This window comes from Crocodylus porosus, unplaced genomic scaffold, assembly GCF_001723895.1.
Source record: "Crocodylus porosus isolate Cpor-Errol unplaced genomic scaffold, CroPor_comp1, whole genome shotgun sequence".
In the NCBI taxonomy this organism is placed as follows: domain Eukaryota; kingdom Metazoa; phylum Chordata; order Crocodylia; family Crocodylidae; genus Crocodylus; species Crocodylus porosus.
Window position 1 is genome coordinate 14,018,917 of NW_017728926.1, and position 25,596 is coordinate 14,044,512.

Below are 25,596 nucleotides of genomic sequence, written 5' to 3' on the forward strand. Positions count from 1 at the left end.
TCTGCTTCTCTCCTGAAACCATGGAGGTGGGGGAAAAAAACCCACTCTTCTACAGATTATCATTGTGTCTTTGAGAGTGTCATGTCCATTGGATATTAATTATTAGTGGCACTTGCTGAGGAAAAAAGGATTTTTCCCACTTGCTCATTGCACTAATGACATAAACAATGTGTGTCCTATAACCAGTGTCCCCTCAAAAGAAGGGGGTCACTGCTGAAAAATCACCATTGTTTCTGGTGGTAGGTAGAAGGGTTACAATCTAAGAATACTCTTTTTCTCATGTAGGACATGGTGGCAGAGGTCTTACTAGGGCAGGGGTAGGCAATTATTTTGGGTGGAGGGTTGCTTTCTGAGTTTTGGCAAGCCATCAAGGGGTGCATGACAGGAAGCCAGGGGCAAATAAATATTAATTTTCTAAACATTTTACAGGCCCCATGGGCCAAATAGAATGACTGCATCCAGCCTGTGGGCTGCATTTTGCCCACCTCTGTACTAGGGGATCCAGAAGTGTAAGTGAGCCTTTCTCTGACCTTCCCATGAAGGCAGTTCCATGCGACCCAGATGTAAATGAGTATTGTGGTTATTTGGACTGGGGAGTCAAAAAGTAGCTGGGTAAGATGTTAGCCACATCTTCCCTTTGTGGGATACTAGCTGTGGAAATGGCATGCCTTCTCCACATCAGTCAGATGAAGTACCAGGCTTGGGCCCAGCCTATGCCTTTTTGTTGCTTCTATTTCATGTTGGTAATTGGTGGAAGCCCTGACAGAAAGGAAATGCAGCTGTTATCTAAGGAGAGAAGGAAATCCTCATTTTGGGATACTACAGGGAAGGCAGCACATACATGAAAAGGGCCTGAAAATTGTGCTGGGTTTCTCAAGCTGAGGGGCTCCTGTGGCCAAAACACTTTTGTCTTGACATTGCATGTGTGCGTGCGCTGGTGCTGCACAGCTTCTGCAGGATGGCACGGAGCTGCCTCAGCACAGCCTTGTATGAAAGAAGGACACCAGCCATTGGGTTGGTGAGGTGGGCCATGTTATTGCCTTTATAAACATAATTCCCCACCTGTGTCTTGGAGTGAAGACGTGTTGAGCAGAATTCATTAAATACCTGCTATTTTTGCCCTCTTTCTAATAAGCTTCTCTTCTATACGCTTGCTTAAAATTGGAACACCGATTAAGCTCACTGCTTATGTTCCTGCCTCTGTAGCCTGGGGCAGAAACAGATAATTGTAGGCTCTAAGGTTGTCAAACTAGTCCTGTTAGCCAAAGCTACAGTCACTTTAAAAAACTGGGAGAACCTATTCCAAGTTGGCAGCATGCTGGCTCATTATTTCAGTTTTTTTGGTGCCAACATGATTTTTTAAAAAAAGGTCATCTCCAACCTCATGGGCATTTTTGACATTTCTCACTAACGGGGTTGATATTTCTGTGTTTGTTTTCTTTTAAGTTTAAACTTTTAACACCTTATGGCTGTCACCAGCTCCCCAGGAGATGCTATTTTGATTTTTTTTTCCCCCTCATTAGCAGCCCTGAAAAAGAAAAACAACACATCCCTCATTTGGTATTAATTGGAACATATTTCTGCCTGTAGCCATTTGCTGATCGTGGGGTGGATGTGCTGCTGGCTGAGGTGGCTTTGCAAATCTTCCCCTATAAATAGAAAAAAGTGTGTCTGTTTCTACGAAATGACCCATGTGGAGAAAAGGAACCTCGTTAATCAGGGGAACAGGTACAGACTGATACTGTACTGCTGTATGGGAGGGAGGGAGCAGAACAAGGGATTGTATGCTAACGTTTTGTGCAAAGGAAAGTTGAGATAAGTGATTTAAAAGAAAATAACTCCGGGGACATTTCTTTACCTCTGCTGCTGACTTAGAGTGAGCAAGTCACCTTGCCTCCCTGTCTTTGTTTAACCATTGGTAAAGGGGCCCGATCCTCTTTCCACTGAGGTCAAAGGGAGCAGAAATCTGAGTATGAAAATACCTTCAAAACTTATGTTACCAGGGCAGCGATAGACTTAAGTTACTGTGTAAAACACACTGACCTTCTACATGAAAAAGCAAAGTATTGTCATACCTACAAACCAGCACTGCAGCTTGTTTTGGGATAAATCTTGTCACCTTTCTTCCTCTGCATGGTGCCTTGTTCTGCATTGATTTCAGCAGAACTATGCATAGGAAAAGGCTGATGAGGAGTAGGAAGCAGAAATATCACCTTGTCTGCTGGTCACAGCATATTTGAGAAGCCTGCATGAAGTGCGATTCACTTCAGATTCGGCCGATTCGGGGGACAGTGATTCGATTCGGTGATTCGAATCACTGTCCCGAATTGGTTCTGCCAAGTCTCCGAACCAGCCAGGCCCATCCCTGCCAGCCCGGCAATGGCTGCCCTGCCCGCCCCAGCTCCCGGCTCTTTAGGAAAAAAAGCCCCACTCAGTGTGTGCTGCCAGGCAGGGGGCAATCCCTGCTGCCCCCTACTGCCCCACACTGCATGGGGGGCTATACACAAGCCCCCCGACTGCCCCCCCTACTGCCCCAGTCCCCCCATGGCTGGCCCACCTGCCACGGCTCCAGCCCTTTAAGAACCCCCCCCCCGAAATAACCCCCAGACTCACTGCTCCTGCTGGCAGGTGGTGATCCCTGCTGCTCCCCACCGCCCCATGTCACATGGGGGCTCTGCATGAGCCCTCCAAAGCCCCGAGGCTGCTGCAGGAGCAGCAAGTCCTGGGGCTTTTCTCCATTTTTTCCCCCAGAGATTCAGAGAGCTTTGAATTGATTCAGATGTTTTAATTTGTCCCCTGATTCAATTTGGATTTGGAGATTCCTCCAAATCGAATCACCACCCAAAGCTTTGCACAGCCCTAATATTTGACATCTATATTTTGCGCTCCCTGGGGCTGGGGCTGAGACTGTTTGTTGCCTTTGCTGTGCAGAAAAATAACAGCTCGCGCAGAAAGGGCTTTGAGCCTTGATGAGAGCCCTTAGGCACTGTTGCAATAGAGAATACACAGAGCAGCAGCCTCTTTCCTCCCCATGGATACTGAAGAAAGAAAGCTGCATCCAGCTGAAACTGCTGGGAGGATCTGGGTGACACCTGTGCTGGCATTCAGCTACAAATCTACAGGTAATTTGTTCTCAGACTCTTAGAAAGTGCAGTGGGAATTTCAGATGCACAAGAAATCAGGGCATCTCCGGCTAGAGCTGGCACCGCACGCTGAAGTGGTGGATTCCAGCATGTCCCTTACCCTGTATAGATGAGGTTGATGATTCGGTATAAAAACAGAGGGAAGAGCACCACCTTCTGACCCGCTGACATCCCTGCAAGTCACACAGCCTTTCTTTGAGGTTGCCTGTCCAAGGAAAGGTTACACATGGAGCAGTTGAGCTGATGAGACCTGTTCAGATCACAGCTCACACTGGGATGGCTGTATTAAAACAGCCCTGGGAAAGGGTAGGTTAAGGGATTGCATCTGTTGGGACTGGTGGCGTAACTGGAGGCTTGGATTTTCTTATAGTAGAGCACACCTCATGGTGCCTCCATGTGCTTGTCAAAGCCGAATTAAATTTAGGACAGTGCGCGGATAAAATAGCAAGCTGGCTGTACTCAGCCATGGCTCCTTCATGCCTTTGGGGATTCAAAACTGCTTTATTGTTGTGTAAAAAAAAATTGAACATATGAAACCAACTGGGGGTGTGCAAGCAGTTTCGCCAACCCAAAACCCATGAATCAAAGCACTGGGGGAAGATACAAGCTGACTGATAAACACAAGCACAGTGCTGTGTAGTGCAAGAATTTACTAGTCGAAGGAAGGGGGGCGTTGGGAAAGATGCGATCCTCTGCCTTTACACTGGGCTCTAGACCTGCACTGGTGTGGGATGGGCATGTGGCGCCCTAGTATAAAGATGTCAGATTTGCCACGTGGTGGTACAATCCCTCCAAACTCCAGGCAAGCTCCAGCAAGATTTTGGTGGGGCCCCTTCCATAGCTCCCAAGACAAACATGGCAAAGGAGCAAAGCTGCAGTCTGCCCCATGTTCTCTTTTAATTTAGTGCCTACTAAATTTAGTGAAAATCTGCTGTGAAAATGTACAGCTTGTAATATTTACCTGACAGGCATCCAGACCCCACTTGGCCAAATAAGCAGCACCTTAAATTAGATGCAAAGCATGGTCAGAAATGGCAGCCTAAATTACATATTTACAGTGGATAGGTACATATTTTTGCAGCCAGTCCACGTTTCTTATTTGAGACTGGCCAGGCTTGCCCAAATGTATATTTTTAAAACACTGTCAGCCAATCCTAGATGAGCCAGGGACTGGCTTTGCGCTGTTTGTGCTCATATAAAAAATAAGACTTGGTCCAGAAAGAATAAGCAGAAATGATAGGCAGCAGCTCCCCTGCATGGTGAATGCCCCAGTCTTTTAGTATATATCTAAGTATATTGTCTTTTAGTATATTATCTATATCTACATATAACAGTCCTTCTGCTTGGGTCCCAGTATCTTCAGTACCTGAAGCATTCAGTGCCATAGGAACAAAAGGAGCAGCTCCAGTATCTGGGGTGGGTTCTCATCTCATATGTTGGCCCAACCAGATATACTCGGGCTTTCCCGGTGTGCTGCGTATGGGAATGTAAAATGCTGTTCTGCAGAAATCCCTTACTATCTGAGTTGCTCCTTTGACATGCTTTTACTTGCGTGTCTTTTACACCAAAGGAAAAACCCATGAAGGAACCAAAGTAAGGACCCATTAGACAGAATGCAAAATGCGTCCTCACATAATATCAGGCTACACTGTGCAATCTTTATCCTGGCTAGTAAGCAGCCATACACTTATACAGTCTTATTGAAAGCAATGGGGATACATGCACTGAGGCCCCAAAACATGTCCTGCTGTTTCAGGGCTACTCATGTCAAAGGCGGCTTAGCCGGCACGTGCACTCGGAGAGGTGCACACAGTGTGCGCTGCATGTGCATGTTCTGAGGGCAGGATCCAGCCGGTGTTGTGTCCCTCTGAGGAGGTGTCACTGCCCAGACAAATGGCACTGGTATAAGAGCAAGGTTGCTTTTGGACAGGCCTTTTCAGCCCCTTCCACAGAGCATTTACAGCTTTCACAAGGAGGCTTCCTGGCCTGCAGCAGCTCCGGCACTTGCCTGTTTCTGTCTTTGAGCTTTTCTCTGCAACACTGCCATTTTTTCCTTCCTTGGCCCTCCTGGGACTTCTGCCCTGGCTATGGCAGCACCTGCCATGCCAGCATCACTGCCTGAGAGCCTCAGTCCAAAGAAGCCAGCATCTCCTTTGCACGGCTCACCTGGTTTTACACCAGGCTCCTTTGCAGCAAGAGACGTCTGTGCTGTGAGCACACTTACCAATTCTGACACTCAGCAAGTGTCTGTTGTGTTGCAGGGGTTCATGGGTGAGCCTGACTTCACACAACCAAGGTTTCCTGACTGCTTTTGTGGCAAAATGTCCATTTTACATGTGACGGGCTAGCTGGCAGTGACCTAGCCCAGGGGTTTTGAAAGGGCAAAAGATGATTGGAGGACTTGGGATTCCCTTTCCACACCAATCAGGCCCAGAGACTCACCCCCCCCCCGGTGTCCCGATTGGCCCCTTGTGTCACCTGGAGGGGGGAGACCAGTGAGGGACAAGAAGGAAGGAGCTTCACAGAGCTGGCAAGAGCTGAGCCAGCAGGGCAGGAGCAGTGCCCCCAAAGAGCCTGAAAGAGCAGGGCCTGCAGGCAGCAGTGGCACCCTGCAGCACGGCGTGCGGCCGGTGGGAGAGGCTCCCCCGGCTCCGGGAAAGATCTGAGCAGTGAGCCGAGGGCTTCCCAGCTCCTCCAATCGGAGGCCAGGCAGCTTGACATGAGGCCGGGGCTCTGGGAAGGTCAAGACCCCTAGCGGACTGGTGCAGTCTCACCAGTGGTGGCTGTGTAGCAGCAGTCCTGCCTCCCACATGGGAGAGCTAGGTTCAAGTCCCAACTGGGGTGAGAGAGATAACAAGAAGTAAATCTTCTTGCAGTGGAAAGGGGCCATTGTGCTTTCTCCCCGTCCAAGTACCAAGGCCTTATATTCCCTTGTCATTTGACATTTTGCATTTTGTGCCTTTTTTATATTTCACCAACCTGTATTGTTTGTTCTGCTGTTTGTGTTTTATAGTCTGTTAACCCTGTATTTTGTCAGTGATTGTAAGTGTCTAACCTTTTTTGAAGCCTGCCCCCTTGGGGCATAGTAGTGTCCACTATACCCTCTGATTTATGCCTGTTCTGTTCCCAGTATTAAAAGGTACATGGTTAAGTCCCCATTGGTGGTCTGGCTCTGCTCTACGGGGGGAGGAGAGTCCCTACACCTCCCACAGCGCTTGTGCACCTGCTTTGATCCCTTCACTTGGAGAGGGGGGACCTCTTGGAGTACCGCCCGGGTTACATACACTTGCAATCAGGACTCGTAGTAGAGCATCTCTACTACATGTCCCGATTGCTTTTTCCTCTAGAGCAATATGGCCACAACTTGGATACCTGACACATTTTACACTTGGAAATTTCAAGTGTGGGTTTCTCTCACTTCTTCTACTCATGAGCAATTCAACTTTTTTTTGAAAATAATCATCCTGAGGACAGATTCATTAAATCGGCACATTGATGGCAAATGATCCCAGGTTGCCAATACGGCATGTTTCAACAAAATGAAGTTTTACTGAAGATGTTCTACCAAGATATTCATGGTTTGCCATCAGTTAATCCTCTTTTATAGTGATTGCTATTCAGGTGTCTCAGGGTGCTCTTCAGATGTTAATACATTAAGCCTCACAGCACCAGAGTGAGGTTAGTTTAATACCGACAGTTCATTTTAATAGTGGTAGGTTCAAACTACAAAATTGGAGCCACATTTCAGATCCCCAGTGTTTAGAGATATTTGACTTTCGGTTTCCATTTCAAGTCCGTCTCTCTCTCTGTGGACATTTCATTTCTCCCTCCTTTCTCCCTCCACAAATTATGTTATACAAGCCTCTTTTTCCTGCGCAGTTCAAATCCTATGGTGAAGGACCTGGGAGTTTTTGGTGTGTATTTTTACTTAGATACCCCTGCAAATAAGGTATAATTCACTATGCTTGTATATTTGACCCAAGACAATAAACCACCAGGATATGGACTTTACCGTATACTTCTTACACAACTCTAGCTTCTGTTGAAATTATCTCACAGACAAGCAGATCAGACCCTTGATTATGTGCAGGAAGCACTATTCAAGCCTGGGCAACTCCTTACTGCTAACATCGATTTGTCTCTCCTGCCCATACACATCTAGCGCGGTACTCCCAAATCTTCTGAGTTCCGTGGTTTAGTCATTTAATTTTAAAAGGATAAGGAATTTTATCTGTTCATGCTTATGCTGCAAGGAGCCCAGCCAGGACTGCACAATGTAGCCCAATATGTGAGGACACATTTTGCATTCTGTCTAACGGGACCTTACTTTGGTTCCTTCATGGGTTTTCCCTTTGGTTTAAAAGACATGCAAGTAAAAGCATACCCAAGGAGCAACTCAGATATTAAGGAATTTCTTTTCAGCAGTCAGGATGGGAATGAATTCTTCAAGCCAGCTTCACAGAGATGTACTTGTGTCTTCATAATTCCCAGTGCACCAACCTGGGCATTTCTCCCCATGTGTGAGCTTTGGTTTTAGACATGCTGCAGATAATCATGAATGTTTCATTTATCTTTAATATTTATAAAAGATTGAGGTCTAGCTTTCCAAGCAAGCAGGGTGTAATGAAGGTTATCCTTGCATGTGTGCCTAACCGGCATTTCAAATGCACAAACTCAGTTTTGCTGTTGACTGGGTTATAAACTCCTTGTAATAGAAATCTGCAGTTATATGTCAGACTTTTCTTGTAGGTGCAGGACTGCCAGAACTGCCAAGTCTCATCTCTCTGAAAGGTCCTTTTTGGATTCCTCATAAAGTAGATTTTCAAAGGATGTAATGGTGAAAAGTCGTGCTAGGTGTATGCCAGCAACTGTTTTTAGACTCTTACTTGCATGCGGTTTGCATTTAGATAGATTGTGGAAGTCTGACTCTAGGATTCGGAAGTGAAGTAGGACGTGTTAAACTTAATTGATTCTTCAATCCTCTTCCAAAAGAGAAGTTAGCACTGCTAGTTGATTCCTAGAACAGACCTGTATTGTACCTGTTTCTCTTTTATACATTTTATTTGATTAGCCTGGTATGCTTGCCTGGGTTGGAAATAGTCACTATACCACAAGATGCCACTGTTCTGCGATACACATGGATCTTTGCTCCCAAAGGAGCATGATTTGGCTCAAATTTGATTTCTGACATCAATCATATTTAACTTGGAAGAAACAATGCTCTAATTATGAAGTATAAAATTCATGCCTGTGCAGAGGCACCGTCCTGATCTATGCACCGCTCAAGTTTTAAGGCCTCAGCTGTGCAAAGATTGAATTCAAACACTTAAAAGAAGCACATGTCTGAAAGCAGATCCAGTATTGCTACTCTCAAGCAGGGAAGATTTAAAACAGGAGTGGGCAAAGTCATTTTTAGTTACCACCACTGCATTAAAAGTATATTACTGCATAATAAACTTCACTGTTGGGCTGTTTATGATAGCAATGGCAAAAAAACCCAATAGAAATAAATGAGATCCTTCAGATAGTGGAACCTATTCTAAGGCAGGCTGGGAAAAGAACTGATTGGCAGCTCTAATGGGTGGATGTAAAATGAGTATTTGCCTGGCATTATTTTAACATTTATTCTAGCATTCAACTAACTGCAAATGCATTGGTGGGCCTCAGGGAGCAGTTTGTACCCAACATGAACGTCCTTGTGGGTTAAAATCTCCCCTTGGAGTCAGGTGTGCATAGATAAGCAAAGTTTGCATTTAAATCAATTCCAGAGCTAGGACTTGCACCAGCAGCCTGTCAGCAGTTCATTCACATGCTCGCGAACAATTGAAAACAGCAGCAAGGTGCCCTATACAGCAGCAGAAAGGTCACGCCTATGATTTCTTCTGGGTTTTCCTTGTCTGGTAATATAAAGCCTGGCCACGAAGCTCATTTTGCAGGTTGTCTCTCATGTAACATGGATGAAGTAAAGCCACAGACACCTACACATTCAACAAAGACAAGTGCAAAGCGCCGTTCTTGGGGTGAAATAATGGGATGTACAAATACAGAGTGGGGAATGAGTGGCTAGGCTGCAGGACTGCAGAGAAGAGGCTGGGGGTTACAGTAGACTATAAAAGGAATAGGAGCCAACAGTGTGCTCCTGTTACAAAAAAGCCAACATCATACTGGGGTTCAATGGGAACATCACTTGCAAGCCAAGGGAAGTGATTCTTCTGTCCCATTCAGAACTGGTGAGTTCTCCCCTGGGGTACTGTGTCCAGTTTTGGTCCCTGCACTTCAGGAGGGATGTGGATAGATTGGAAAGCAACAAGAGTGGAGAGCAACAAGAATGTTTAAAGGCCTGGGAAATTTATACTGGAGTGGAGGAAGTTTAGGCTGGAAATTAGGAGAAACTTTCTGACTATGTGAGTGATCAAGCATTAGAACAGGCTACCGAGAGATGTTGTGGATTCTCGATCCTTGGGAAGTTTCAAGAGCAAGTTGGACACATCCTTGTCTGGGATGCTTTAGTCCAGGATGATCCTGCCTTGAGCAGGAAGTCCCTGCCAGCCTTACTTTCCTATGATCCTAAGTTTGTTTGCCTATTGCAATGGGAGAAATCTGGGTTCACCTTGTACCTGGACTTCCTTCTCTATTGGCGCGTCGGTAGAAAGCCTGAGAGGTGCTGGATAAATTTCAAGGCAAAAACAAATTCCTTGTCCTCAGCTTCTCAAAAGAAAGATGTAGGAACCAATGTGAAAGGGAAGTTGGAGGACAGACACAAGCTAAGTTAGATGTACACATCTTCCTAGAGTAAGATGTCCGAGCTGTACAGCAGCATCTCCAACAGTTGGGCCGGAGCCCGTGGCAGCGTGTTTGTACACTGAACACACTTTCCTGGTGGAAGCTTAAATAATGACGCTAAAGCAAGCCCTGCATTTAAACACTTCCACATTTTGGAGATCATCAAATCCAGACCCAATCCAGAGCCACGCTTGGTTTGTACTGGCTCTAATACTGTACTTGAACTCTGCTTCTTTGCAAACTGCTCAGCCTCCTACAAGAAAGAGGAAGGTGGAGCTGCATAGACTTTTGACCGGCTTCCTTAGGCCCTTCAAAAGATAATAGAATAAGTGCTTTCCATCCAGGAATTTAGACCTTAAATGTCAGGTTTGATCAACCTGCTAATTTAGAGAGAATTTGGAATCAAAACCCAGACCGTGGTCTTAACTTTGTTGCTAATCCCCTTTTCTGTAATGGTCGAACGAACACCATTGGTTTAAATACCTTTGAAATTTGAGGTGTTCTGAATCTTAAGAAGAATTTTGCAGCAGGGCTTATCTACAAGTAAAGAGCAAATATTCAATAGGAAAACATTACTCAGTAACACTGAAACAACTTGGCATTATTATAACAAATTATTTATTTCAAAATCTGTGACCTCTACTTTCAAGTGAACAATAATAGAAAATGGACCTATTGTTTAAAATGAGATGTCAAACCTGTAAAACCTACCATTGTAAAACCTCGCCAAGATACATTGGTTGGATTTTTATAACTTGTATATACAGGTTTATAACTGGTGCTTTATAATTTGTCTTTCTTATGACCTAATTGACATTGAAACTTCCATGTAACTTGTGACTACCGCCTACTTAAATCTTTAGCTGTGGAAGAAAAATATAGATAAGATTTTCTCTTGCTTAATCTTTCTGTTGATACCGTAAGTTTTCTTTTGTAAGCTGCATATAAAAACTGAGCTGCATGCTTTGATTTTGTTCCTTCTTTAAAAAGAAAACAGTGTAACCTTGTTTTAAACAAGCCAACAGGACAAATCTGCACGCACCAGTTATATAAGCTTTGCAAATCCATTCAGGAAAATCAAGGTAGTGTTTCTCTCTTCTACCCTGTTTAAATAATCAACTAATATTCAGCTTTCCTGTTACTCTTGGAGAGGTCTTTTGTTTGTGGGACCTGAATACAGAATTTGAAAGAAGACCGATGACCACATCGTTGTAGCCTTTACTCCACTAGCGTAAATCCTACTCCACAGCAGAGCCTACGGCAGAGTCCTGTCCTGCTTCTTACAGAATATGATTGTTCTAGTCTTTCTTGTACTGGCAAGCACTTACACAAAAAGTTTCACAAAGGCAAATAGGGCAGGAAATCTCTTTCTGCCCCCACCCCAAATTAGGCTTACTACCTAGTATAACTGGCTGCCCAAAATATAATATACACAGGGATAACTGGAGTTAAATCCCATTCATCCTGAAAGGTTATAATGCTACATAAAAACCATTAAACTCTGCCCTTGTTTTGAAGACATCCTGGTAAACATGAGCTGGGCTCAAGCATAAACTGATACTTTCTCTGCTAAGCATCTGGGCTTCTTTCCAGCCTGACTGACACCCTGTTGATTCATTTCTTTTGAATATTTGGGGGGTATTATGTAACTCCCATGCCAGTGACCTCCAAGTGCTAAGCCTCTCAGCCCGCTATGGAGGCGAGCAAAGATCCTGAAACTTGCTTTACAGACAGTTGCCTGCAACAAAAACATGTGAGAAGCCCAAAGATGCTCTTGATGCATATGGGCCCATAGATCCAGCCCACAGACATGGGGCATCTGGCCCATAAATGTCTCTTGAGCAAGTTACAGGTATTCAAAAAGCTTGAGGTAGAATCGACCTAAATTGCACAGTTTTCTCTAAGTGGCGTAGTTTAGATCGGTAGTGAACAGAGCACACCTTCACCCTAGGCAATCCTAGACCAGGTTCTGCCATTTTTAAACCAGTCTATGTATGCTGAACTTCTGTTCTGTGATGGGTAAAGATCAGTTTCCGATCACTTATACTGGTAAAAGCGTAATGTCTGTACCTGGCCTTGGTCTGGACTACCCCCCTCCAGATCTGGCCAACATAGCTGCTTGCTGAGACAACCAGCACTCAGGAGGGAGAGGGGTTTCACACTTACTTGCTGCCACATTTCCAGGTTTGGATGACCATTTGGTGTGCAAAACCGTGGAAAGGCAGCAAGCAGTGGTATTATTGCACCCTCTGTGCTAGCTGCAGTAATGCAGCAGCTCTGGCATCTGCAGTGTAGAGCCTTGCAGGCCAGATCCAGAGATAGATTGCCTGGCCTCTGAGAAGCCATGTGGTGTGGATCTGGCCCATTAGTTCATTCAAATTTAGCTCCACAGTATGCATCTGACCCCTAGCTCACTTGAGTTTGGCACCCTCACTCCAGATTTTATCCATACTGCATTTATGGGGTCTATCTTCACTCTAATGTGAAAGCATCCCGTTTCAGATTTTACCATCGGTGTACGGTGTGCTGAGATAGTGGGAAATGCTGAGTTTTTTGTAAGCAGTAGGTAAAGCTGATGCCCGAACCAGGGATGTATGTGACTGAAGTTCAGGTTCCTGGCATGAATCAAAGCCTTCAACCTCGTCTTTTTACATTCTCAGTGAGTCCCTGAACCACCAGGCTACTACCTGTCCTCAAGTATGGAAGATTTCCAACAAGCTCTCGGTAGCAATACCATCCAGGCAGCCTCCACTCCATGCCCCACTCTTAGAGGATACACATGGAGTGCTGTCATTCTCATTTCTGTTACATGGTACAAAATATTTTAGGTGTTTCAGCAACCTGCTGTATTTCAGTTGCAATTATATCACTATAAGCAGCCTACACTGAAGCATCAATTATTGTAGCAACTCCAGCCAGCTGCCCCATCATATTCCAGGCTGAGGTTATGGGGAAACACACTGCCCATTGCTGGAAGATAATTTTTGGGTTGAGGCCCGATGCCTGACTTGGTGAATGGGATAAGCAGAAACAGGTGGTTTTTCATAGGAAACGGTATAGACACTGTTCATTGGTCCGTCTTCTTTTTGGGTCCATTTTTTCCACAGCAGCCCAGAAAGGCCATAGTTGGTGGGTGGTTCTAGAAGAGAAAGTACATTAATGTCAAAGATAATAGAAGGAACCTTTTGATCACTGGGGTCTTCGTTGCACAGTGAATATAAAAGTCATTTGGAGCATCATGTCAATAAAGTACAACATTCAAAGACCCCTGCCTTCAAAATAGTTGATAAAAGTAGAGTCCCCTGCTACCTGTTCTCCGGGCCACGGGGAATGTAGCACATTGGACATGTATTGCTGAACTCTGTTGTTCACAGTGATGAGGGGCAACTACAACAGCTTATGGGACTGTCGGTGAAACTTTCAAAAGCACCTATGTGACTTAGGAGCCAAAGTGACTGCATCATGAGGTGAGACGTAGCCTTCTAAGTTTTCACGTCTTTGGTAAATGAGATTTAGGATCGAAAGTTTTTGAAAAAAAAAATTGTCCTAAGTTTGCAAGGGCATCAAACAGGTGCCTAATCAACTCTATGCAAACCTGGACTAGAACAAACACCAGTCTTGGGAATTCCCTGCTCTAGGCACTGGATGGGACATCGATTGCATGGTTCCTATGCAGTAGGAACTGAATGGCCTACAGCGAATTTCAAATTTAAAGAAAAATATGAAGAGGCTAAGTTCTCCCCCTGCCAGTTATACCCCATGTCAGCCAGTGCCTTCAGTGGCAGTCCTATTGCCTATGGAAGGAAAGGTTTTTACAAGCCTCCCTTGGTAACTGTGAAGTGTTACTTGTCATGATTATGGTTATTCCCCTTTTACAAATGGGAAAGAGAGCCATGAAGTGGGTAAGAGCTTTACATCCAGTGAACCCTGTGCAGAATTGCACGTAAGAGAGGCTCCTCTTGTTTCAGGTCTTAGGCACTGACCATTAACCCAAGCTGAATCTGTCTCTGAACAGATAATGCAGAAAACTACCGAGAGTCGGGAAATCTGATTTCTCGGGCAGCCAGGTATTTTTGTGTCGACTCCATCTGCGGAAGGCAGGCAGCACAGGATTGCCGTGTCTGTTGTAATGATCATCATATTCTGAAACCAGATTCTGGTTGTTCGGTCCTTCATCACAGGTAAAGAGAAACTTCTTGGGCAGGCCCTGTAATGAGATATGAACAAAGCCAGGTGGCTAGTATGTGCGCAGGACCTCCAAAAGGTGGAGGAGATTTGGGGGGTCAGATTATGCCACAGGTGATAAAGTCAGGAGTGCCTGGGTACCTGGGCCCAATAAAACCCAGCATTTGCACTTGCAATCAGGAACATTCCCAACCGAGTCAAGTGCTCACATCTGGCGGTCATGCGTATTTACCTACCTTGAACACAGACTCAGGCTTTTGCAGTTGAAAAGCTTTTGTGTTACTCATGTCTTGACATGTCTCAGCATGTACCTACATATGTAAACACACTCACCCTCTCTCATCCCGTTCTGGAGGCCGCAATTAAGAAGGCTGGGATGGGGGGATATTGCGGAAGGGACTTTATAAGGGGGTTACGGTTGGGTGGTAGCTAACATTTTGCTGAATCTAGATCCCATTTATGGCACAGGCCTTTCCTGTGTGGTACAATGATGAAACAGAGAACATTTTTTCACTGGCACATCTCTGCTGTAGGAGGGCAGGACCCCTATCGGCACTCTGCCTTAGGGCCTGATGGCATGGCACTCCTCTCACCACCCCCAGCCCCTTCTCCCACTAGAGACGATGCTCCTTTCTGTCACTTGGGGTACTGTCGGCAGCAGGCACTGCAGAGCATGTGCTATCCCTTCTCTGCAAGCCATTGTCCTGCCCAAAGCACCCAGGGTGGTTTGGGGGTCCCCTTGCCTCTGTCTCTCTCTCCCTCCCCCTGGGCAGGTACATATTTGAGGAGGTAGGGCAGAATTTTAAACCTTGTTACTCTTAATTCATTCCCCTTTTCTGCACCGACCCACCCATCCTTCAATCTGAGACTGCTTTCACTTACTTCGAGTTTCTTCATCACACTTCTCTTCACTGTTTGGTCTGGAGCGGAGAATGGGAAGTGAACAAAGTCTGTCCTGTAGGTGCTGTTGCTGGGTTTTGTAAATTCTTGCGTCAGCTAGAAAAAGAGGTATGCACTGCATCTGGGTTATTCACACTCAGAATGGCTGAACCAAGAGACCAGCAGCCATCACCAAAAGGATTGCCTCTTGTGGGAGATTTTCACAGCGCAGAAACTGGGCATTGAACTCATTTGTGCTTGTCTACCAAAGCAGAAATGAATCTGATGTCTACAGAACCGCTGTCAATAAAATAACCACAAAGCCAATGGATGTGGCTCTAGAGTCACTTGGGGAAATACTTGCTGTTTGTTGAAGCCTTCCTTAACCCTCTGTCTCGGGTATTAAAATCAATTAGCTGGACTCGATGATCTCCCGAGGTCCCTTCCAGCCCTAATGTCTATGAAATCTATGAAATGTCTGTGTCTATGAAACCTATCTTTGTGAAATCCTTTATGTGTAAATGCATGATGGGCTTCAAAATACAGGCCCTGCAGTGGCTTGTTGTCATAGGTTTTTTTGTAATCCAGGGATTAGTTATTGGAGGGAGAGGGAGAAGAGCAGCTGATTTCACTCTTTTTGGTACTTTGCTCATCTCCCACCAGTTCAGGGTTACTCCCTACCAATACACTTTCTAAGATTTATCCAGCCTAATCTTAAGTCTCACAATTATCATAAATTCATGAATCACTTCTGTTGAAAGGAATAGATGTGTCTGGTCAAAAAAAAAATATTCTGAAAATATTTTGCTCAGTTATCCTTATGACCAATATGGTATAGGAGGCTACCGGGCTCCTGGAAGTGCTGGTGTTTACCCGACATAAACCCAATATTCACAACAACCACAATCTTCACAGGTCCTCTGGTAGCTTTGCTAAATAGATGGGGTGTTTCAGGTATTAGTTTATGAAGCGGGAGAGGTAACCAGGCCTCTCTCTCTCGTAATGCATGTTCACTTCTCCCAGCACTGCCCTTCTTCCCTCCCTTCCTGCCTTCTGTATTCAGATCACTCTCTCCATTTGATGCACTGCTCGACACACATCCTTTCACAGCATCTGATGGAGTAAGCTTGAGCTCACAAAAGCTTATGCTAGATGTATTTCTGATTTAGTTAGTCTAGAAGTTGCAAATCTACCCTGCCTTCTGTGTGTTAAATTGCCAATGCAGTATCACTCTGAGATGATTGGAGGTTAGAGGTGGGGGAACATTATTTTTTTCCCCATGGGAACCCACGGAGGTAAGACCGTATAGAAATAGGAAAGAGCAGAGCCTTGCCCGGAGAAGCATATATTCTAGGGTATTGTCCTCTATGCAATGCGTTGCACTTACAAGTTACAATTTTTTTCATTCTTGAAGATTAAAAAAAAACCCAACGCACTAATGCAAACTACGTTAGACATGCAATTTGAGTGTGGAGAGGAAGAAAAGAGGTTGTCTAAAAAGACCTCCGACTTGGGGTGTTACCATTTTAACAAAGCTCCAGTTATCAAACCATCTTACCCAGTAAACCTTAACTGTATTTATTTTCTTTTTGAAAACTAGGGGAATTGCACCCTTCCAGGAGAACTGTTCGCAACATACCATTATGAAACAAGCAGTTTTTGTTGTGTTTTGTTTTGGGGGGGGTTTCCAAAAAGGTGTTCACAAAGACAGAGAGCAAATGTTAAAAGAATGGAAAGTTGGCAAGGCGCGTGAATCTCACAGCGAAACACAGAAGTATGATACAGCATAATAGAAATGAAAAATAATGAAGTATTATCATGACACTTCTTTCACCCAAGGAACCCAGTATGCATGAGAGATTTTTAGATGCAAGTGATATAATGTCTGTTGGTATGGGGGTCACTTCAACAACCACTTAAAAACCATTGAGAAGGAAAGACAATAGCTTATTAACAGTACAAGATACAGGGATAAATGCTTCCTGTGCATCTGTGGTCACCAAGAAATCTCGGGCAGACAGAAAGGAATAACCTAATAGAAATGGGGCTGAAACACTGGAAGTTAACACACCTAGTCCTGGGAAAAACACCATGGGAAAATACACAGCCAAAATCTGTATGATGTCTGTCAGCCACACTGTGCCTTCATACTCGGGCATTGCTTCAGTGGGAAGACTGCCAGCCCCTGACCAGGGTGAATGGATGCAGGCTGGTAAACTGATTTCTGCCATTCCTCCTTTGTTCCTGTTTTAAGATGGGTCACAGTCCCAACTTCCCCAATGTTTGGTGGTTTATCATCTCCAGAGCATCCATTCCAACTTTCTCTATTCCTATTTTCCCTCTTCCCCTCTACTGCTATTTTGCCTCTTTCCTTATTCCTCCTTTCCCCATCTTACCCTTTGCCTGTCTTCAAACCAGTTTCCAATGAGAACTTTACTGGAGTATTTTTGTTCCATTTTCCCCATGGGATGAAACAGGTCCTCTACGTCTCCTTGAGATGCAAACATATTTCTTTGTCTCGCAAGCTCCACTTTCCCTCCTATAACGTAAGAGTGAATGGCTCCTCCACCCTTGTTCTTATGCAACGTGAACGGTCGTCAGTATTTCAGGCAAAAGAGTTCAGGCAGAAAGGGGCTCAGACTTCCACCTGCCTGCATGTAAGGTGAGATAGTGACTGTGTGCAACTCATTAATTCAGATGCTTCAGAATCACCATTGTTTCCGTTTCCGTGGGGATTGGCAGTGTGCATAAACACTCTCCAGGCAACGGCATAATCTATTGCTAATAAACCAAGTTGTCACCCATGAAAACTTATGGCTCTCTAAACCAGTCCATAAAGTGCCAGCCTGTCTGATTTGAGACTAACAGTAGCTGATTACCTCTCTCTATTACTAAGATACAGAGGGTCCTTTTCCATGGAAGTAAACTGAACATTTTTCACTCACTGAACAACACTACATTTCCTCAAGTGCGCTCAACAGTCCTGTAAATTGTAAAGGAAGAGCATAATTAAAGAGGTAATACTTGGACAAGAAAATGGCATTAGCTTTAATAAATGGCTATAGAATTTAGGAGAGATACAGCCAATAAGTTCTCTCAGAAATTAAGTATGCTTCTGTTGAAAATAGAATAAAAAACCCCAAGTACAGTCAGGCCTTGAGTTACACGGTGGTTATGTTCTTGAAAAAACACCGTGCAAATAGAAATTGTGTAAAAAGATACCAAGAGTCTATGGGAAATAAGGGTTTAGGTTCCAGATGTGGCTGATAATTTGGCCGATAAATGCCCGTGCTGCGTGCAGCCGCAGTGCAGCACACAGGCAGCGAGGAGCACAGCCTGGCAGTGTGGAGAGCTGTGTGCAGCTGGTACGTCTGGTGTGGTGGAAGGGGAGGGGGGAGGGAATGGGCATGGGGGTGCAGATCAACGCCTCCCATGGTGAGGGAGGAGTGGGGCAGGGGTAGACACTGCTCAGACGGGGCAGGCCGGGCATGGGATGGAGCCACAGCTCATCTGGGGGATGCAGGGGGAAAGGCTCCATCTGCTGCATGCACCCCAGGAGGGCATGGGGGGCGTGTGCCCCCAAATCTACATTAGGCGGGCTGCAGCTGTGGGCTGGAGCTGGGGCTGGGCTCAGGGCGGCTAGAAGGGGCCTACAGGGGGGTCTGCAGCCACCCCAGATTTCGCTGTAGCCCCACTGTAGTCCCCTTCTAGCACTGCCACCACCCACCCGAGTCCAGCCTAGCTCAGCCCCTGCCAAGAAGATCCCCACACAGACCCAACTCAAGCCCACAGCTGCAGCCTGCCCTGCCCCCTTCAGATTCAGGGGGCACACGCCCCCCCACCCCCATGCCCTCCCAAGGTGTGTGAAGCAGTGGGAGCCAACCCCTCCCCACACCTTGCAGACAAGGTGTGGCTCTGTCCCGTGCCCGCAGCCCCTGCCCCAGTCCCTTTCATACCACGGAGGGCGTTGATCTGCCCCCCTCCCCTTCCACCACAACACAATACACAAGCTAAACTGAGAGCAGCATGGTGGAGTGGGAGGGGGGGCAGAAAATGACCAGCTGATTCTAGACACATCTGTGCATCTTGGTGGCTGCGCTGCACCATGTAAAAGAGAATCCATATGATGTACAAAAATAAAAGGTCACAATTAATGGACCGTGAATAACTGAAACCATGCAAAAAATAGCATGTAAATCAAGGCCCAACTGTATTTTGTAGGGAATATTGTCCTTCATATAGAGCTGGAGGGATATACTTCTCCTGCCATTAAGTTGTACAGTATGATCACTAAAATTTTTAATTTTCTTATAGATTCTGTAAATTTGTTTTATATGGACTCTCATAGGGAAAATACAATAGAAGAAAGCCAAAGTAAATCATTTAGCATGATTCACTGCAAGGGAAGATTTTAGTTTCCCAGTAGTAGTGGAATTCAACTAAACTTGAATTGAGCCCACAAGAGGCCGAGTGATAAAACATCGCTAAATGGAAGAACAAACACCATGGGAACAAAGAAAATGAGAAGATTTAGAAGCCTTTTAGAATGTTTACAATGTTGTCATAAGCCTCTTATGAAATTTATAATCTTGTCCAGTGCCTTTTTTCCAGCTGGAAATGAAAGTATGCCCTTATCAAACATGGAAATGATCCCATGGAATCCATCCTCAACATGGTGCCAGGTCACTTGAACACCACAATCCTCCAGTCGCTTCTTATATAACAGCCCATCATCCCTAAGCACATCATACTCGCAGGTCAGGATGAAAGATTCAGGGAGCTGGCAGAAAATGGCATCTTCCGCTAAAAGTGGGGAAAAAGTTGGCTCACATATTGCCTTAACTTGCTCATAAACTTCCTTTTTGCATTCAGTGAACAACTGTGGCTTATAGCCTCTGACCTTGAATTCTTCAGGGATGTTGTCAAGACTCAGCCATTTCCTGTACTTCAGTTTTATGTCCACGGGAATATGGGTGCCCTCCAAGACATCTTCCAAAACCGATACGTCCCCATTTAGGCACAGCAAAGCAAAGAAAGGAACACGTTCTCGGAACAAAAGTGGCACCTTACAGTTTTGTAGGTATGATGGCAAATTGAAGTCCAATCCCTGGACAAATGGATAGATCAAGACCTGAGCACGAAGTTTAGGAAGGCCTGGCCTACTCATGAGTGCTTGGCTGACAAGAGCAGCAAGTTGACCTCCAGCACTGTCCCCAGCTATGATAATACGTGTGGGATCCACTCCATAGTCTTCTGAATTCCTCATAAAGTGTATGGCAGCTGTGAGACAGTCATCAAACTGTGCAGGATACTTGTGCTCAGGTGCTAAACGATACCTAGTATATCAAAGAAAGAGTTATTTTAAAATTGAGGGACTTTATAATCAGCTCTATTTCTTACAGTTATCTCCATATTCAGCCCTCATGGGGGTTTTTTGGTTTTCTGTTGGTTTTGTTTTTTCTGTTCCTTTCCTACCTTAGCCCCAGACTGTCTCTGGGTTCTTGTCTAACTCATTTAATCATTGTGTGCTTCAGTGACACATCTGTCCAATGGGAATGATAATACTTGTTCATATATTATTTTTACTTCTTTGAATATTTGTGGGGTTTTTTGTCTTGTCCACTTAGATTGCCTGGTTTTTGGACAGGGGCAGTATCTTACTATGTGATTATGTAGAGACTATAAAAGTATGGAGCCAACATAAATTGATGCCTGAAAGTTATTTCACGATATAGGATACAAGATGAAAGATTTCTTATTCAAGCCAAAATCTCAAGGGCAGTTTGTCTAGCCAAGAATTGATTAAGAGGAGGAGTTAATTCAGTATCTAACAAGTTTATAATTATTATTGGGGGAAGACAAAGAAATTCATGTTGCAGTAAAATTATCTTTATCACATTTGCTTCCCACCCCCCCTTTTTATTTTTTTTTATTTTTAAGTTCCAACAGATGTCCTTGCTGTGTTCTGATGCAAGAGCTTACCTTGGGCCCATTATGACCATCTCAGCACAAGAGTAGAGTAAAAAACTGTAAAATTAAGTCAGCCTGAGTCTTTCTGAGTTCCCAGAATGTAGAAATAATGTCTGAGAAAGAGGGTCTCCAAAACCAGTGCATCCCTTCAAAGTGCCCATCTCATACATAGTGAACAACCTCCACATAATAGCACCTGGTGGGGTTCACTTACTCAACTGAAGCAACCACTGATTCACTTTCTCTGGCAATGTAACGGCACACCATTTCATAGGAATCTGAAAGAAAAATGTTTTTTGTTGATGCTTTGCTAGTGTCTTAAGGATTTCCAATTCCATGACCTATTTTCCCCAAATTTACAGTCAAAGAAAGAGGAAATTCTCTCCTTCCCCCATTCCCTCTTAAATTCTGCCTGCTTTCATGTCCTATTAGTTCTTCTAGGCTGTCCTGATGCTTGATACAGCAAGTAAAGTTGGCCAAGTGCTCTCCTACAAAAAACATCTGCTACAGAATCAGTGTAGCTAACCAGAAAAGTTAAACATCAGAGCATCTCCCAAATCTCAGGTGAAAGCCAATATCTGCTTCTGATGTTGAGGTAAAAGCATGGAGACATCTTTTTAGAAATATCCATCTCAATTTTTCTATTAAGCACATGTAAGGTTGTCAACTAAAGCCATCTTTTATTGATAATCTACAAACTTTTTACTGACAGGCAATGTTTTTACTGACATACATTTTACATAATGTAAATTTAACCATTCTGCCAGGCCTTGGCTAAGGGATGGCTTCAAATTTCGGTAGTTAACACCAACCATAGTAAATAATTTTGGTTGTCAGTAAACTTTGCGAATTGGGTAATTGCAGATTACCAGTAATTTTTCCTCTTGGTCTGGCAACCTGCTTGACTTCACGAATGATTTTACACTGTGCCGCCCCCCACCACAGAGGTCCCATTTTCACCCCCACACCTGATGCCCTGGATTGCACCCCGGACCATGTTGCTCCCGAAGGCTTATCCCCCACTGGCCCCACCCCCTGTTCTAGCACAGACTCCCAAATAAAGACTACTGTCTGTTGACCTGTGATCATGCAGCAGAGGCATGGCAAGCTCATTGACTGCTTGGGAAAGGGAGGGGACTGTAGCAGGGGCCGGAATGGGGTGGTGGTGGCAGGTGTTGCCACCACTGTGGACTGGTTGGCAGGGGAAATGTGAGCGAAGGGAAGGTTTACTTTCCCAGGCTACTGCTGCCACTGCTATAGCAGCATGAGATCCACTCTGGTGGCAGCAGCCCCTTGGCTAGGCTCCCTAGCCACCCTGTGTCCCATTTGTTCCCTTCCCCCCTCCTCCCTTTTCCCCTCTCCCTCCCCAACCCCAGTACATAAATATTAGTTGGTGATTCTGGTGTCCTCTCCTAGTTGGATCCCAGAGTTGATGCCCTATTCCTCTACTGACCAGCAATGTTACAGGCAGGTACTGGAATGCAACAGCACACGCCTGGGGATGGGGGGAGCTATATGGGCTACAGATCCCTGAGAAGATGCTCCCTGAAGGGTGCTGCACTGTCACTCAGACATCTGGTGGCACTCCTCTTCCCTATCTAGCATTCAGCCTTGTTCAGAGACAGAGCTTCAATAAAGCTCCTGGTTGCTTAGCTTTTTATGGATGGCTCCATTTTCTTCTTTTTCTATGGACTTTATAGAGAGTTGTTTTTAGCTGGCTTTTTTGTTACAACTGACTGTACATAAATTTACTGACAGTTGGCAATCTTGAACACATACCAAGGTCCCCAAATACCCAGCCACCACCATGAAAGAAAATAATGCCTCTTCTTTGGCCAGAAGATGATGCTCTAGGCTGGTAAACCCTCACAGGCACTGTCTCAAAATCTAGGTCTTTAATGAAGAGTTTTGGGTCCATCCCTGGTTTCTTTTCACTTCTTATGCACCGGATAAAACTGATTTGCCTGCAGAGACCCATCCTCTCCAAAATCTTCCCCTAGTTAAAGTGAGAGAACCAACAGGTTAGTGCAGGAAGACTCCAGTCTTTTTAGCATATGGAAAACAGCTATACAGTATGCTTAGCTATGCTGTATTTTTTGATACATAAAATAACTAGTGTTCTTGAAGCAAAAATAATGGACTTGTATTCAGCATAAGCACAATACCAATAAAATAATACTGACAACGGCATATTAGGTGCCAAATGACCATTCTGGAAGCTGTGGGGGCCTACCTGCAGCATAGGCAGTGTCTATAGAGTCACCTCCATGCACAGCTTTATCAAAAGCTGTTGCACTTTCACCTCTGGTAAGCCAGACACCTTTGCGAGAGTGGAGCTAGATTCAGCCCTACCCTAGTGCCCGGCTCTTAGACAAATGAAGACTTCTCCTGCAGTCCTGAGGCAGTATTGCCAAATGTGTTGATTTTTCTCCTGTCTCCCAGTATGTATGTTTTTTGTTTAACGTATGGCTTTTGGTAGTTTATTAGTTTCAGAGATTCCTAGCAGTTATCTCCCTGGTTAGAGAAAGCTGGAAAAAAGTGCCCCCTCCCTTTTATTTTCTTCTTATGTCTAGTCATTTTTAAGCCAATACCATGATTCTTTTAGTGATCATTGTGTTCAATAAATATGGCCATTCAGTGAACAACAAACTTTAACTGTGGAGCTGTAGGCACCCCCTGCAGACCCTTTTGTCTCCAACTAACCAACTAGCTAGCTTCTCCATAACTGCAGGACTATCTCCCAATTCGCAAGTCCCTCAGTCTCCTGCTAGGTAGTATCTCTAAATTATAATGTCTCTCACAACAGTTGGAAGGGGTTGTGCATGTAATATTTTAAAGCCAGGGGGTTAGCATTATTTCAGCAACACTGTCTATACACAAAATCCAGGCAGTCTGGCTGAATCAACCTGATGAAAGCCAGTCTGACAGAACATACTGTTCAGAAACTTTATGACCACAAAACAAAATGGCTAGAAGCATAAAAAAAGGTTCCTGCCTTTACATCTAAGGTAACGGATCTGTCAGGGTTCCTGTTTCAGACATTTGCATTGTGTTTAACATTTATGAATTCAACTAATTCCCCACCTTTCTCAAACCCTTAAAAAGAGAGAGAGAGAGAAAAGAAAAGAGAGAGAGAGAGAAAGGCTGAGGCAGGTTAAACTCACCAGGACAGCTGAACCCACTAAAAGACCATGAATGATTCGGAGTTTTATAGGCTGATCCATTCCAGGGGGGATTTCTGTGTTAGTGATTTCAAACTGAATTATCCCCAAAACCAGCAATATAAAAGAAGCAACGAACACTGCCAGTACCAACACAAGCAGTGTAAAAAGAAATTCCATTTTGCTTAGCAAGGAGCAAAGGTCTGATTTTCACTGAACTCTCCTGTGCCTCTCTGATGTATTGTCCCCTGCTCCTGTTAGACTCATGCACGTGATCACTAGGAGGAATTTGTCTCCTCCCCTCTTACAGTTAATGTATGAACAAAGGTTCCTGGCTTCTATTACTAGAGAAACAGAATTTTTGCTCCTGAACTTTAATAAACCAGTATCTTAAAACAGCCGGTATCTAAGCAGCTCTGTTTGTGCTTCAAGCAAATATAATGCTTTAATTTTTAATGTCTAAACACTGGACAAGTTGCCACTAAACACCAGCTAGGAGAAAGTAGAAACAACATGTGTATATTTAAGCTGCATTTAATTTCATATTAGTCTTGGTGGGGGGGGGGGAGAAAAGATACAGAGCTGTGTGATCTGTGTGAGCACTTCAGTCTTACATCCACAAGAAGAGAGACAAAAAGTTTGTAATGTTCATAGGATGGTACAGATAATCTGCAATGAAAGTTTGCGGTAAAGCCATTTACAAGAAAATGGAGAAACACTGAATGCGTTCTGCCTCCAGACTGTATCCAGGTCCGCTGCATTTGGATTACTGCGTGTTAGGGCATTGTTACACAGTAATTTTGGGTGGTTCCTCAAGCTCATAATATGTGAACCTGGTTTTAAGCACTCATTAAGCAGCACCAAGTTATACCACTTCAGAGCCAGCTTATCTCTGATCCCTGTTCCACTAAGGTGTGGTCACTGTAGGCTACGTCTTAGCGTAAACACCCCACCCACCTTCCCTGGTGGACCAGATTGGGCCCACTGCCCCCCCATGCCCTCACAAGCAACCCAGATCCCTGCTCACTGCGCACCCCCCCTTACTTACCTGTGGCCGCCAGTGCTGTCTGTCCCAGGGGAACAGTCAGGGAAGGGTTAACCGGACTGCCTGGCCACTGCCACCGCCACTCTCTGAGCCAGGCTAGCCCAGAGAGAAGAAGCAGTGTGACAATGGCAATAGCAGGGGCTAGGCAAGGCAGGTTAACCTTGGCCTGCCTCCTCCCCTGAGACAGACAGTGTAGGCCAGGGGTGGGCAAAATGAGGTCCAGGGGCCAGATGTGGCCCGCCAGGCCATTCTATACAGCCTGCAGAGCCCCTAAAAAATTTAGAAAATTAATATTTATCTGCCCCTGACTGCTTGTCATGTCGCCTTCAGTGGCTTGCCAAAACTCAGTAAGCGGCCCTCCACCCAAAATAATTGCCCACCCCTGGTGTAGGCAGTCACAAGTAATGGTGGGGGGAGCCAGGATGGGATG

The 25,596-nt window shown here is 44.9% G+C and overlaps 2 protein-coding genes across 2 annotated transcripts; both read right to left on the reverse strand.

The window, feature by feature from the left end:
• Window positions 1-10,516: 10,516 nt before the first annotated feature.
• On the reverse strand, window positions 10,517-18,311 carry CUNH1orf158 (chromosome unknown C1orf158 homolog). The gene is made up of 4 exons (XM_019541732.1): window positions 17,366-18,311; window positions 14,994-15,107; window positions 13,959-14,133; window positions 10,517-13,065 (listed from the first exon to the last, which is right to left on the reverse strand). The coding sequence occupies exons 1-4, from the start codon at window positions 17,495-17,497 to the stop codon at window positions 12,872-12,874; spliced, it is 615 nt and encodes a 204-aa protein (XP_019397277.1). The 5' UTR covers window positions 17,498-18,311; the 3' UTR covers window positions 10,517-12,871.
• Window positions 18,312-19,223: 912 nt separating this feature from the next.
• Window positions 19,224-24,368, reverse strand: LOC109314391 (arylacetamide deacetylase-like 4). The gene is made up of 4 exons (XM_019541544.1): window positions 24,125-24,368; window positions 22,740-22,956; window positions 21,175-21,238; window positions 19,224-20,326 (listed from the first exon to the last, which is right to left on the reverse strand). Exons 1-4 carry the CDS (start codon window positions 24,299-24,301, stop codon window positions 19,552-19,554), a joined length of 1,233 nt encoding a protein of 410 aa, XP_019397089.1. The 5' UTR covers window positions 24,302-24,368; the 3' UTR covers window positions 19,224-19,551.
• Between the last annotated feature and the right edge of the window lie 1,228 nt (window positions 24,369-25,596).